Source organism: Lissotriton vulgaris, chromosome 11, assembly GCF_964263255.1.
Source record: "Lissotriton vulgaris chromosome 11, aLisVul1.2, whole genome shotgun sequence".
In the NCBI taxonomy this organism is placed as follows: domain Eukaryota; kingdom Metazoa; phylum Chordata; class Amphibia; order Caudata; family Salamandridae; genus Lissotriton; species Lissotriton vulgaris.
Window position 1 is genome coordinate 968,246,489 of NC_141699.1, and position 15,455 is coordinate 968,261,943.

The following is a 15,455-nucleotide window of genomic DNA, read 5'->3' on the forward strand; positions in this document are numbered from 1 at the left end:
ACATAATCAGGCCCAATGTTGTTACATCACATAAAAGTGAAATGTATTATTCTCCCTACAATAAATACAAACTAAAATAAAATAAAATATTATATTGCCACCACAATGAATACAACAATAGTACACATTTTAGATTGCAGAGAAATAAAATGTAATATTCCCACTCCAATAACTGCAACAATAGGGAAAGTATTGGATTGAGGAGGGGTCAAATGTACTATTCCCACCCTAGTGAGTGCAACAGTAGGGAAAGTGTTGGATTGCGAGGAGTGCAATTTAATATTCCCACTACAATGTGTGTAACAGTAGGGAAAAGTATTGGATTGCAGAGGGGTAGAATTTACTATTCCCACTACAGTCAGTGCAACTGTAAGGAAAGTGTTGGATCGTGGAGGGGTACAATTTACTATTCCTTCCTTAATGAGTGCAACAGTAGGGAAAGTGTTGAATTGCAGAGGGGTAAAATGGTATATTTCCCTTCCGATCAGTGCAACAGTAGGGAAAGTGTGGGATTGCGGAAGGGAAAACAATTATATTCCCACTGCAGTCTGTACTAAATTAGAAACAAACACATTCTCTACAAGCAATAAAATAATTTCATAAAACAAAATAACAAAATAAAATATAAATACTTAAAAACGAATATATTTCATATAAACATTTTTTAAATAAATACATTTTATAATTAAAAATAAACATAAATCTTTATAAACATTATTAAAAATGAATCCAAAACAAATTGTCCTATAAAAAATTGTTTTACTAAAATAATTATGTATTGAAAAAATAATTTATAACATACATTTTATTTTAGTTACCTCCAACCACATACCCCTGAAAAACTTACAACCAACACCTAAAACTTACATTTAAAAAGCAAATTATTTGTACTAGTAGCATAAGTATTCATCAACAAGCTAACTATCAATAATTATAAATTAATTATTATTTAAAGGACTTCATTTTAATTTTTAACAATATACCCCACACATTTACACTAATAACATAATTATTTTTCAATTAAATAAGTATTATTAACTAACAAGTGTTTATTAATGAATTAATATTGCATTACTTCCCACCCTAAACCTGAACAACACAACCCAGACATGAAATTAACTAAATTACACTATTAACCTAATTAATTATTAATTAAATAAATATTATTAATTATAAAATAATTATTTATTTATTATATTTAAATTAATTCCCAGACTGTACCCCTATGAACCCGCTATGATACTATAAATATCAAAAATTACTTAACCCCTTGAGCGCTGATGACGGAACCACTCCGTCATCAGCTGCGGTGGCGCTGTGCTGATGACGGAGCCGTTCCGCCATGGCCCGCCCGCCGCTCATGCGCGGCGTGAATTCCGCGCCTGCGCTGAGCGTTCTATTGAGTGGGCGGGGCCATGACGGAACCGCTCCGTCATAAGCACAGCGCAACAGACGCTGGTGACGGAGCGGTTCCGTCACCAGCATGCGCCCGCCGCTCTTCCGCCCCGCCCCCTAAGCACTGCGGCGGAATAGCCGCCTCAGTGAAGGGGTTAAATTACATTTAATAACTACCCCAAAAATTACAAATACTTTAAAAAATAAACAATAATAGAAAAAAATGACATCACATACATTTGAAAAATATATTCCAAAATACAAAACAATTATAAAAAAAACTATATTCTAATCATTATTAATAGCACTTGATATTTTAAACATCGATTTTACTTACTCTAAAATCAATATTCTTGACAGCTATATTCTTGCTGACAATATTTCCATTTCACAATATTTTTCACTCAATAATTGTGCAAGTCTATATTTGCAACTCAATATTTTGTCTCATCCCCTTTTGTGATATTTGTGCACATGTGACATAATCATGTCATATAGACTAGTACCTAAGCATAGGAGAATGTACCTGTAAATAGGAGAATATCCCTGTATGTTACATTCTTGAATCTGAGGGCTGGAGGTTGTTCACAAGCAGATGAAGATTGGTCATTGGCTTATCTTGATTTGTATGGGCACATTTTTTAGATAATGAACCTGTGATGCAGTATCCACCAATTTAGTGGTATACAATAGTTACTTCATATCTAGACTGTCCAAAACATGTACAACAACACCATTCTTCTCAGCTGAAAGAGCATTTTATAACGATACATGGGCATAGAGGTTCCTCCTGAGCAGTTACAAGTACTCAGCCCATCATTAGATGAATCTGGCCAAAGGAGCAGGCCAGGCGGGGACAAGATAGTCACACCAGTCAGACATAACTATCAGCACTTTTATCTTACTCTTGCTGCTGGTACTCTGTGGTCCACAATGTGTCCCATAGATCCTCTATGCCTGGATACAGGCCAGAGTGCACTCCACATGGACTAGAACAAACTACATGGTGTTTCTATGCTATGGGTGAAGAACTGTGAAGGTGTTGACAGCAAGCTGCTTTTATGTAAATGGAGCTAGAAGGTTCTGTGTATGTGCCGGCATGTGCTTCTCTGGCTGTTTGTGTCTACCCATGTCAATCCTTTTGCATGTGTTTGCCATTGACTAATGGCTGTATTTGGCATTTAGTAGCCCCATATGGTTGGTATCCATGGAATAATGTGGAAATCCCTGGAAAAAGGTTACAGCTTCTCCCCTGTCTTATGATGGGCATCTCTGGCTTCTGGGAGGCATTCTAGATGTCTATTATATATTATGGGCATCCTTCGTATCTTTTTAAAATTCCTAAAAGTTGATGGTGATTCCTGGCATGTAGTGAAATTATCAACAAACAAGGTTGGACCCTTATACACAGAGTGGAACCTGGATCAATTCACAGAAACAACCCAGAGGCTCCATGGGTAGCACTTCCAACCAAAAGCTACTGTACTCATAATACATCTTCCACAGTAGATATGAGAGTAAGTGAGATTAATGAAATCAAGACAAGAGCCTTTCAATGTGATATTCCTTCAATGTGATATTTAGTCTCAGATTTGGAGTCCCCCATGCTCCTGGATGCAGTGTTGCTTTGCCGTGTTGCTGTTTGAAATTGCTTTAGCCACAACGAGATCTTCAGTTGATCGTGCCGAGGAACAGTTGAATTGTGTTCACGTAGGAGACTAGGGGTCAGCCTTTTTATTCATTGTCATTTATTAAATGGTGCTGTTCTGCAGAGACCCGTGGATTGGTTCCTGTAGGGTTGAAATGTCAGCATCTTCTTGGGTTTTCCTTATGGACATTGCGTTTTACATGGATGCATCCATCATTGATCTAATATATGATGTGGATACTCTATATGATCAGGATGTGTATGTATGTATATATGTAAAATTATTATTTGGATTTCATATTGAGCACCTTTTGCACCATATGCTATTCACATTTATTGTCATATGTGGATATATAAATAGTGTGATATTACATATCACAATGAAGGAATATTTTGGGCCCTTGTCTTCATTTCATTAATTTAACATGCTATCATATCTACTGTGGAATCTGTATTATGAGTAAGGTAGATTTTGGTACCCAAGGGAACATTGTGTTTGTTCACTGACATGTAGTGGCCATCACTGGCATGTAATAACTATCTATCAATGGCATCTGTTGAGTGCCACTGGAATAGGATCTCTAGAATTAATGCTCAGAGGGCACACTGCCAAGCAAATAAACTAGAGATTAAAAACTGCAAGACAAAAGTGTTACCACTTGTAAGGTTCAGCGGTTCTTCTTTCATGTGGAGATTGAATGGGAAACAGCTGCAGCAAGTAAAAGAGAATACATTTAAGGGTTAATAGACAAGGGCAAGGCTCTATAAGAGCTCACTTTGCTTATAAGGAAAGTATAATAGCACCCCTATTGCTCGCATTCCAGAACTCGCTATGAATATGACAGGCGCCTCAATGCAACCATTAACAGAAGAGAAAAGTGAGTTTAACATTTCTACCAACATTTTCCTTTAGTTGAACAGAGCACAGTCCAACTTGTTCAGATTGTTGTTTTGACTGTCATGTTCACAGCGGCGGCCAGCACTGATCGGAGGTAGGGGGCTGGGGAGAGAAGGGGAAAGACGTGGCAGGTAGAGGAGCAGGGTGGTAAGGGGAAGGGAATAAAAAAAAACTTACCTTCTTGCCGCTTCATCACCTCCATATTAATACCTCGCTCAGCCTTACCGGAAACACACCTAGGCGACCACTCAACCAATCACAGCCAATCATAAGGCTGACTTAGCAGCATTGTGATTGGTCTGAGCACTGTGTTTCGGCGCTCAGACACTGACTGGGGGCCTAGGCATGTTCTCCATGTAGCCTGTGATGCAACCTGCATGGAGAAGATGCAAAGTGTGCAAGACTCCCGGGCCGGCCAAGCAGTCACTGTGCACTTTAGGAGGGTGCTACCACTCCTGCCCTGACCCCAACCCCTAATGCAAAGCGGGCTAAGTAAGAGAAAAAAATTATGATAACGCAAGTTATTATCATTTTATTTTCCCTTCATGTCACTGCAAAAAATTAGTGGGGCAATGCTCCTCCGCCTTAGAGGAGGAGCCGCCACTGCACATTCAATAAATCAGAAACAAATCTGATTGGAATTTCAATTACATGAGAAATATTTGACTCATAATGGGGCCATCTTTGGATTTTGATTTAGGATGAAACAATTAGAGGTGGAGTCTTTTAATGAATCTTTAAAACAAAATTAGTTACCTCTGCAATATGAAGCATCATTTGACCAGAAGTTCTTCACTGTAGTAGTAAAATATGCCCGCAATATGAGGCTCTGGACTATTTTATTCACTTTTCAGAAACTTACAAAGTACATTTGCATTAAGTGATTATTGAAAAACGAGAACATATCAATCGTGAACCTGCCAAATGTGATAGAACTCAATTTCCAGGTTTATCGCCTTCTAGGTAGGTAGGTAGGTAGGTAAAATCTTTACTATTGTTTAGACATGTGTCTACAGAGCAATGAACACACAAAAACTGCTCCTTCCGCACCAATCCTTTAAACATTAAAACAACCTTGTCCTACCATCCTCACCTAGCTGCCATATAAAAATACCACATAATATTACACAGTATCAAGTTTGCACACATCAACCCTGCTCCAGACTGCCAATATAATCTCTACTGACACTTCTAAGAATAACTCTAGCCCACGCTTGTTTTTAAAAATGTTGCCAACGCAGAAGCCACGTCTAAGAACTCCATGTTTGTGAGAATTGCCAATGCCTCATTGAGATGACAAGTATTATATTTTAAAAAGAGCAGTGTTAATAAATGGCATCATATTTTGTAAAAATGCAAACAGTCGAAACAAAGATGAACATTTACATTTTTGTACCATAACCCACTACTACAATTGTTATTAGAATCAAAAAGTACTTCAAACACCTCCAATTTAAAAAAAAATAAAAATTAAATGCCACCCGAAATTTTAATAGCAGAATACACATATGGGGGTTCGGGAATATGGATATATAGGGATACATACTTAGGTTATCCCAGGACTCTAGCATGTAGCTCGTTGAAGGTTTTCTTGAAACATAGTGTATGTCAGCTGCCCTCGATTCTCTCTTACAAGCCTCTCTCAACTCCCCCTCGAAATGTGGGATGCCTCCATTATTCTGAATTTTACCATCTTCAGTATTGTCACAATTTTAAATTATCTATTTCCAACATAGACAGCCCACTTTAGTTCACTTTTTGATATTTCCTTAGTACAAAGGCTTGATACCGTTTGAACCCCCAAGGTCCAGAGCTTATCCTAAAATCAGAAGGTGGCTTGATAGGCTAAATAATCCCATGCCTGTAGGTTCCCACCAGATTTATCGCCAAACACATTGTGCTGTGGGCAGCCCTACAGTTATTTCAAGCTCTTACCGTCACTTATCCCAGCTTCTCTCTGTACTTAGATTCAGCAATGCAGCTGTATAAATACATTCCTTTGACACCATAGCATTATAAGCAGTAGGTACTGATGACAGAGATGGTCCACTAAACGTGTTTTTAAATTGTGCTAGACCTCCTGTTGTGGAGAGGGCATGAGCCTCTACCATTTCTTTATGCAAGGCCCATTGTAGCTTATTATTCAATATCATTCCTAAATATTTATGTGAGTTTAGTACCTCAACTGTATCATTGCCTAGCACCAACTTTCATGCTTTTCTTTTTTCCCCAAAATTACTATTTTTGTTTTTATCAAATCAACCTTTCATTTTTTTGCCACTCTATACTAATTAAATGTTTCAAGCTTCCTCTGGAGGCCCACTTATGTCAGATCTAGAATAGCCAAATCATCCGCATTGAGGAGACACAAGATGTGGATACCCCCCACTTTAGTCAAAAAATAATTAGTACTATTAAGGGCAATAAAGAAAATAGCTTGGGAGCCAGGACACATCCATATCTGAGCCCTTTGCCCTATGGGATTCTTTCAGAAAGAGTCCCATTTAGATCTAATTCTACCTGAGCCCAGTTCTAGTGGTCCAGGTCCAGAAGGATTGCCAATAAGCTACTGGGAATATCCAGTTGCTAAAGTTTATCCCGCATGGTAGTACGATTTACAAGGTCAAAGGCTAAACTCAAACCAACAAAAAAACAAAAAAATTCCCTGTCATTCCCATTGCTTTCTGTCCAAGAGCTCACAGACTAAAGCAGTGGTCTACCATGGAGAAACATTGTTTAAAACCTTTGTGTTCCATCAGTACTAAGTGTCTGATTTAGATCTCGGTGGAGGGGTTACTCCGTCACAACGGTGATGGATATACCGTCGAAATATGAATCCCCTTATACCCTATTTGTCTAAATCCAATCTTTTATGGACAAATCACCTTGGAGTACAATTTAGCTCCAACATCGAGCAAAGTTATTAAACAATAATTTCTTGGGTCATTCAACTCCTTTTTAGGTCAAGCCTAGCGTGGCAGAACATGCGCTGTTCGCTTTGCAAGGCATGCAGTATTCAGTATAGCGGGAAGCTTTGTGGAAGCTCCGCCCACTCTCAGTCCATCTTTTTTATTGGCTTATTTACTAAATGCAGCCTTCCAATAGGTTTTAGGCTTTTTAGTTCTGCCTCATGAGGACCATGTCGTCATTAGTATCCTGCCATGGCAACTGGCCCCTTTACTTCAAACACTGTTTTGTTTCCCTGTCTAACCCCTACTGCAGTCTGTGCCTTCTTGCCCCCCCCCACCCACACTCCCGTTCGTGCCTTTTTGTCCGCCCACATTCTCCTCTCTCAGGCTCTCCGTACTAAGGCTCCCAGTAACCGCCATCTTTCTGCGGCAAAACGAAATGACTTCACTCACAGTCCTATCCCTGCACTGTGAGTGCATGCGAGTCAAGCCGCGATCTCACATATGGGACGTACTTCCGTTACTCCTGGTTCACACAAACAAAGTAATAGTGGGGGCCATTTTACATTGGGAGGATTCAACAATTTAAATGCAGAGACCACAGGCTTTCAGTTCACTTGGGGAAAGATATTTACCCATAAAGAGTAGAGATGGGCAGGCGTATTCTGGTAATTTTAGAATGGCATGTTCATGATATTTCACTGAAACAAAAACACCTGTATCGATAACCTTTGAAGCAAATTTGCGAGATAAAAGTCAGTACCTCTTTTATAAACCTTGTACTTGCAAGCAGTGGCCATTTATTTACAGTATAATTTGTGTTTTTTACTTTTACGAAGAGCAAGAAGGGCAGCCATCGTAGAGCGTGAGTATGGTTACATTTGTTTTGGCACTCGCTGATTCTTAAATACAAAGACCCCTGAGCACACTTTCAGTCTTTTGTAGCATCCAACAGACTCTTGATCCAGGTCCAGGTTCAGTTTTTATTTGTAAATTTCACATCACAATGCAGCCAGGTAGTTTTTTTAAACAAAGGTCGATCAATATGTTCTTAATTGCAGAAAAAACGCCAACACGTGTTTCATCGTGCAGTATAATGCACAGTAGACTTCTTCAGGGCATAAAATCCAAAGTCTGTCTGCTTGTATTTTTCTGTAATATTCCAAAGGAAGACACTCCAAATCGTAGTGTATTAAGTACTCAAAAACCTTACTTTGCAAGTTTCGTAGACAGCAAAATGAAACGTATTCCCACAAAATAGTTCTATATTGATATGTGCCATGAATAAATTCCGTTCATAACAAAGTAAGCGTCTGAATCATATAGAGTCAAAGAGCATAATAAGCTGTATCAAATCACGAGTACATGACCTGTCCGAAATACCACGTCCTATTCTACCCGTGTTCCTGACAGCGTGCATCGCTGATTCTTACAAGTGGTACGAAAGGGGGCCTAACTGATCACATCACTTCATCACCGTACATGCTAACATGTTGGATTCAGACTGCAGACTCCACATTTTTTAAAGGCAGAAATGCCTGTATTTTAACTGTCTCCCGCCGAAAATTGCCCTTATTCCAGTGTTGTTTAATGGGTAAAGAACATACATTCCCCCGATTATTTTTTTTCCCAATACCTCCTTTTTTGCAGTTTTAGGTAGCATGAACTTGACCCGAAGGTACTGAAGCGCTTTACATCAGCACCAGACAGTTTACATTACACAATAAATGTTGGCATGTATGCAGGAATTTAAGTGGGCCGGGTCTTGCCGAAGCTGAAGTTTTAACAAGCATTTGCAATGCATTATGTCTCGCATTTACGCAAGTTTAAGCTATTGGCATTGTAATTGACAATGCCTTTTATTTATGTTTTAAAAAACAAAAATAATAGGCATTGTCATTTACAATGCCAATAGCTTAAACTCGTGTAAATGCGAGACCTAATGCATTACAAATGCTTGTTTTTATTGCTCCTTCCAAATAGACAGAAAGCCTTTGCCTTACTTACATGTCCCATATTACTCGACTCCAAACGCTTTAGCTAACGGCAACTTCAACTAGAGCAGGTCAAGCTCCATTCCCATCAAGGACAAGTGTACTCCATCTCCTCTGAAAAATTCAATGTCCTTATACCTCAAATCTGAATGTTCTATGCTGCCAATTACATTGTCCCAGCAAAAAACCCTCTGTTTTTTTACTAAGTTTCTTCCTAGCTTTGTCTATTGCTGATGATCTTGCTGTGCCATACTCTCCTGGGTATAAACTCCATCCACATGGTGTAGCAGCCTGCCAGAGCTTGCAAGACTGCTGAAGATCCTCTTTCATTGCTTTCATGAGCACTAACCCCTTTGGCATCACCTTATTGTTTTTCTGCAAATGAATAATGAGCACATCTGGACACATTTCCCGCCCACCAGCCACTTGTTCATACACGGTGTAAGCTCCTTCCAGTGCATGTTGGCTTTTCCTACCCATGAGATGGAGTGCAAGTCTGGATTGAATGCTTTGTTGGTGCCTGCTTGAGCAGGAGAGTCAATCCTTGACCCCAAGGGAGATTCTTCTGTCCTCTAATCGTTAGTAGAGCGTCGAAGTTCCAGGATTCAGTTTCAGAGTTTCGTCCAGGTATAATCTAAAATCCTGTTTCCTGGGGTCCCTTACTTATACTAAGAAAAGGGGTTGGTCATACTCTGGGGACCCACCTATGGGAGGGTCTGGAAAGAGTGGTGGTTACACCCATTTCCCTTTGTCCAATTTCACGCCAGAGCAGGGGCTGGTAGCCCCTGTAACCGGTTCGAACTGGGCTATGCACAGGGACACCAAGTGTGTCCCAGTGCAGACTTTCAAAGCACTCCTGGAGTGCACTCTCCCAGCCTAATACACTATAGCCTGTCTGGGAGGTGGTTACACCTTCCTGTGACAAGAAACCTATTGTCCAGGCCTCCCCTGCCGGAGTTTCTTGTCTGTGGCTGCAGCATCCATTTTGTGATGCCAGGGCTCTTTGAGACTATTACCGGGTAGACCAGTGTCTACATGTCTCTCCCTCTAGAAGGGTGGAATTCTACCCCCGTCGCCAGGACTGACGGGGGTAGGATTCCAAAGTGTTGACACCAAACACGACATGTTTTCATGCAGCCATTCCAAAGTTAGCATTTACCACGAGGGTATAATGCACTTCAGAGTATATAGTCTGGCTGCTTCACAGAACAGCTTCAGAGAATATGCTCCTAACGCTGCAGAGGGGTCCTGCTCATGCATGGATACCCTCTCACACAAAACCAAGCACTCTGCCTTCGGGAGAGATAAGGCCTGCCATAGGAGTGACTGATAGGCTTACATGTGTCAGTGATTAAAGGTAGATATAGGTAACCTATATCTTAGTAAGGGGTGCATGCACCACCTTACCCAGGCTGTAGTAGCAGTCCCGTGGTGTCATTTTGGAAGTCTTCCCAGGGGTGGCATAATACGTGCTGTAGCCCCTGGTAGGCCTCTGGGGTACCTATGCCCTTAGTACCTAAGGTACCATATACTAGGGACTCACACGGGTACCCCAGTAACCAAACTGGAGCGTACCTAAAGTACATTTAATCATTTTAGGGGGAAAGCAGCTAGGCTGGGGTCCTGGATAGCAAGGCCCCAGCCAGACTAAAGTCTAAAAACAGTGAAACACCAGCAAAAAGTGGGGGCAACCATAGTAATTAGATCCTACTCTCCTACAGTCATCTTGATCACCACCATGCAACAAAGGAATCAGCTAATTCAGTGAGTAAAAAAGGAAATCAAGTGGGTGTTGGAGAGAACCCCTTTTCAGAACAAGCACTGGCGAAGCCAGCAGGTGTTGCCTTGGTGGCCCACAGACCAATCCTTTTTGTCAATGCTACGTTGAATCAGCAAAAGTAATGGAAAAGGTATGATGACACGACCACCAGCACTATGTGCATGCATACATCATCAATCATTTGCACATCTACAGAATAATGTGAGCTCATTGTTTATTTGTCGATCCAAGATGACAGACGCCAATTAGTTCATTAAATAAAAAATATTATAGTAGTTTGAAATGGCAGATGCCATGCCATTCAAAGGAAATGAAATTACTTAAAAATAATACTGACCGTGAGGGCCTCATAGAGTAACAAATGAGTGGGTGAGGGGGAGGCAGTTTGGAGTGGGTATTGGAAAACAGAGCATAAGAGGCACTTGAGGCTGGGCCAGGGAAGGCCCAAAACATTTTCTTTTTATAAAACCCAACGGTGGGGAGGGGAAAGCATTGGACAAGCTTATGGGGGTGAGGGAGCAACACGGAGTATGCAGGGGAGGTGTTTAGGGAAGGATAGCAGCATATGAGTGAGAGAGATGGAAGACACATGCACTCTCATGGAGTTCTGAAAGAAAATTGAGTGCTGACAGAAAAAGAAAAAAGTAGTTTCCTAAATGTGAGCAATGGAAGGAAACAAGTCAGCCAACCCAACGAGGCCATGCTCCACAACAGAAACAAACACAAGAGCAAGGCAAGCCATTGAATAAGAAGAACAAATGATAGTGACAATAATGCCAACGAATGGTAAGCAATGGGCGGATCTATAAGCCCAATGTAATGTTTTGGTATGGTGCATGAAAGCATTTGCCTACGGAGATCTAAAAGCTGCTGGACCTGTCAAATAGCACATAACCTAATGCGAGAAATTCCTAATGTTGCTGTGTAATCTTCTTAGTAGCATTACAACATAATACTCGTGTTTCAACATGATTACTGCTTCTTTTATCCTAATTGTTTTTTTGTTTCTGAAGTTTTTCCAGATTTACTTAGCACCATCCCAGCAAGTCTCCACATCAGTATCATCCTATTCTCTGCAACACTCATCGTGTTTGCATTAGTAGGAACAGGATTTTTCATGTTTAATGCATTTGGCCATCCGTACGAAACTATTCATGGCCCACTTGGGCTGTACTTCTGGAGCTTCCTTTCATGTGAGTATAAACTTCTTTCCAGTTGTGTATTGCCAGCTGTGTATATTATCTTGTTATTCATCCAATAGACTACAATAACAATATTTACATAGCCATTTTTAGAACTTTCCTTTTTTCCTATCCATCCACTAGTACACTTGTTTGATTTATAGCCCTTAAAAACAACCCAAGAAAGTTAGAGGAATTAATCATTGATGACGTGTTGCAGTTAGATCAGAAAGTTGAAAGAGATAATAGTTCATTAGACTGGTTTTTTGTTAAATAATTGTGAATGTCAAATGGGTTTTAGGTTGCAGTATGCAATAAAATGAAGTGCCTGTGCTGGTGGGCAATTCTTTACTTTGACAATGCTTTTTCTTACCATTCTCTAACTTTTTAATACTTTTTACTTTTAATACATGCTTCTGTGTTTAAACTATGTCTTCAGGGTACAGTAATTCAAATACTTTAAGTAATTCAGCACTATTAAGAGCACCTTTCCTTCCTGTAATATGTGTTAAAGCAATAAAGAGTGTGTATTATTATTCCAAGTACACCTCCCTCTAGGCATAACACATATTGTTCTATTGAAATAATATTTGCGGGCTATGTTTTTAACTTTAAAATGTTATTTGAAGCATCTGTCACCATGTTTAAGTAGTGGTATATAGTCTTTATTTTTTTCTTTTGTGTCATACACTTGCAGTAAGAAATAATAAAAATGCATCTATTGTACCAGTTTGCCTAGGCCAGACCTATTTAATTTGCCACCAAATATCTTCCTTATCTTGCTGGCTTGAACTTCACAGGTGGTATCTGTCCTACCTCTGACCCATTGGCATGCTAGCTTGCAACCCCCCCCTGATTTGTGTACTAATTCACTCATTGGTCTACAACTAGGGAATGATTAATATTTTGTCTACATACCTGGCTGCATCTCGGCCTTGTCTCAGTGGCTCAGGTATTAGTATTAACCCCATCTAGGTAATATGGCCCCCTTAAAGCATGACATCTGGCAAACTATAATGGGTTCAGTAGACCTATTCAATGGGCCACTTATCCATTGAAGACCTGATGAAATTGAAAGGGTGGGAGAAATGGCTTGTTGCCGTCTCTGCAGCACCTTTAAGGTCAGCTTCAAAAATTCAAGTTCAAGGTTACTGGCTGCCAGGATTGGGCTGATTTGTGTACTAGTATAATATACAGCTACGTAGGTAACCGTAGGTATGAATTATGTTCTTCAAAAACTTTTGAAAGAAATTGGGTCCCTGGTTGGCTGGGATATAAGCCCTGGTCAAGCAGTAACCACAGTCATAGTCAGGGTAAGGCACAAGGACATCCTAAATTAACTTGTGCTCACCCTTCGGGAGCTTGGCACAAAGCTGTCATTCTTAACTTGGAGGCAATGTGTAGAACTTAAGATATTGAGTTTTAAAGTTTAAAGTGAATGATATTGCCAAAAAGCATTATTGAGGGATATCTGGTCGAGCTGTAAAGGGACAAAGTCAAAAGCTCAGGCAGACGGGGGTGGAGCACAGACCAGTTAGGCCAGCTGAACCAAAGTACCTTAAATCCTGATTCTGTAGCGGTGTGTGTATCTCGGTCAAAGATGTGTTGCGCAACAGAGGCAAAGCATTGATTCTGAGATGTCGCAAGGCTTTGGTGCAGTGTCCTGATGCGTCGACGTTGAGAATCCTGTTGATGCATTAGTTCTGCTTGAAGATGCACCGCTAAATCAAGAAGATGCACCTCTTCTACTTGGGGATGCGTTGCTCAGCAGAGGCAATGCGTCAGCTATTCTCAGGGATGTGTCGTTCAGCAGGGGATGCATCGGTTCCACTGGAGAAACACCTTAGGCCCGCTTCTAAGGCTCCAGGACTGAGGTGGCACCACTTGGCAGGGCAGAATCACAGATTGCAGAGTTCAATCATAGAACCATTGTGGTTGGAAGTCTTTTGTCTCCCTGAGACTTCAGATCAGGAGTCCAGCCAGCTAGCCCTTGGAGTCACTCTGGGTTCAAGTGATGCATGTCCAGTCTCTTCACCCAGGCAAGAAGGCAGCAGGCAGCAGGTCAGCAAGGCAGGAGTTCAGCAAAACATAGGTTCAGCAGAGTGGTAGTCCTTTCAGCAGCACAATACTCCTTCTTCTTGTCAGAGCTCATAGATCCAGAAGTGTACTGAAGTTGAGGTGGTGTACTGAAGTGGTGGTCTCAGAGGTCCAGTACTTATATCCAATTGGGCCTTTAAGTGGGGAAGACTTCAAAAACAAGTCTTTGAAGTTTACAGAGGTCCCGCCCTTCCAGACCTGTCTCCAGCCTCATTACAGGGAGTATGCATCCCTTTGCATATAGACAGGACGCAGCCTATTCAGGTGTAAGTGAGGCTGGGTCCAACTTCGTCCCCCCATCCTGTCAGGATGGCCCATAAAGCCATACCTAAGGTCCCTTTGTGTATGGCTGTCTAGGACAACTACACAAAGCCCATCTGCCATCCACCCTAGGCATGTGATCAGAGACTATCAGCAGGCACAAAATGACTAAAGTAAGAAAATGTCAACTTTCTAAAGTGGCATTTTCAGAATTGCAATTTAAAATCCAACCTCACCATGAGTTCTGATTTTAAATTGTTATTCCAGAGACACCAGACCTGGAGGTGTTATCTATTCCCAATTGGAAATAACACTTATAAAATGTAATAAGGTAATTCCAATGATATCCTATGGGAGAGATAAGCCTTGCAGTACTGAAACATAAATGGAGAGTTTTTCACTACTAGGACATGTAAAACTTAAACGTACATGTCCTACCTTTTAAATACATTGGACCCTGCCCTTTGGGTTATTCAGGGCCTACCTTAGGGGTGACTTATAGGTATAAAAAGGGAAGGTTTGGGCCTGGCAAAAGGTATAATTTGCCGGGTAGTCATGGCACTATAAACTGCACAAACAGGCTCTGCAATGACAGACCTGAGACACGGTTAGTGGGCTGCTTAAGTGGATGGTACGAGCGGTGCTGCATGCCTTCTAGTAGCATTTTATTTACAGGCCCTGGGCACATGTAGTGGGGCTTTACTAGGGACATTTAAGTAAAGTAAATATGCCAATTGGGTTTGAGCCAATGTTACCATATTGAGAGAAGACAGCACATGCACGTTACCACTGGTTAGCAATGGTCAATGTGCTCACAGATCCTAAAGCCAACATAAATGACGAGGAAAACAAAAGGCTTGAGAGTGACCCTATACAAAGGCCCTTTTCCAGCACTTTTCTGCAATTCCAATTGGGGTAGAGGACAAGTAACAATGTATTTGATTATTTTTGTTTGATATGTGTGAGCCATGGTCATCAGAGACAGATATGATCGGGTTTTGTGAAGGATAGAGGAATGTCACTAGTGTCTACATTCTGATTACTTTCTCCTATGCTCAAATAGACTGCAAAACAGTTCAATAATTCTCACTCTTCTAAGTGGGAACTTATTCCTGTCTTAGTTTCTTTTCATGTTATGTGCACATTGGAATGTTGGAAGTTCCATTGAAGACAAAAAAGGGGCAGAGGAACAATAACATTGAAATATAGATAAGTAACCATCAATAATGGACATGTGTTACCAAGGATTCAAAGATATATCAAATATACAAGGAAAGTCTCATCACCCCCTG

General features: G+C 40.7%; 1 protein-coding gene across 1 annotated transcript in view; it reads left to right on the plus strand.

Moving 5' to 3' along the window:
• CLRN1 (clarin 1) overlaps nt 1-15,455 on the plus strand; it is a 101,482-nt gene that overhangs the window by 46,354 nt on the left and 39,673 nt on the right. Inside the window, exon 2 of the mRNA XM_086944145.1 lies at nt 11,638-11,817. Coding sequence (XP_086800271.1) covers nt 11,638-11,817 — 180 coding nt within the window. The remainder of the gene's footprint in view (nt 1-11,637; nt 11,818-15,455) is intronic.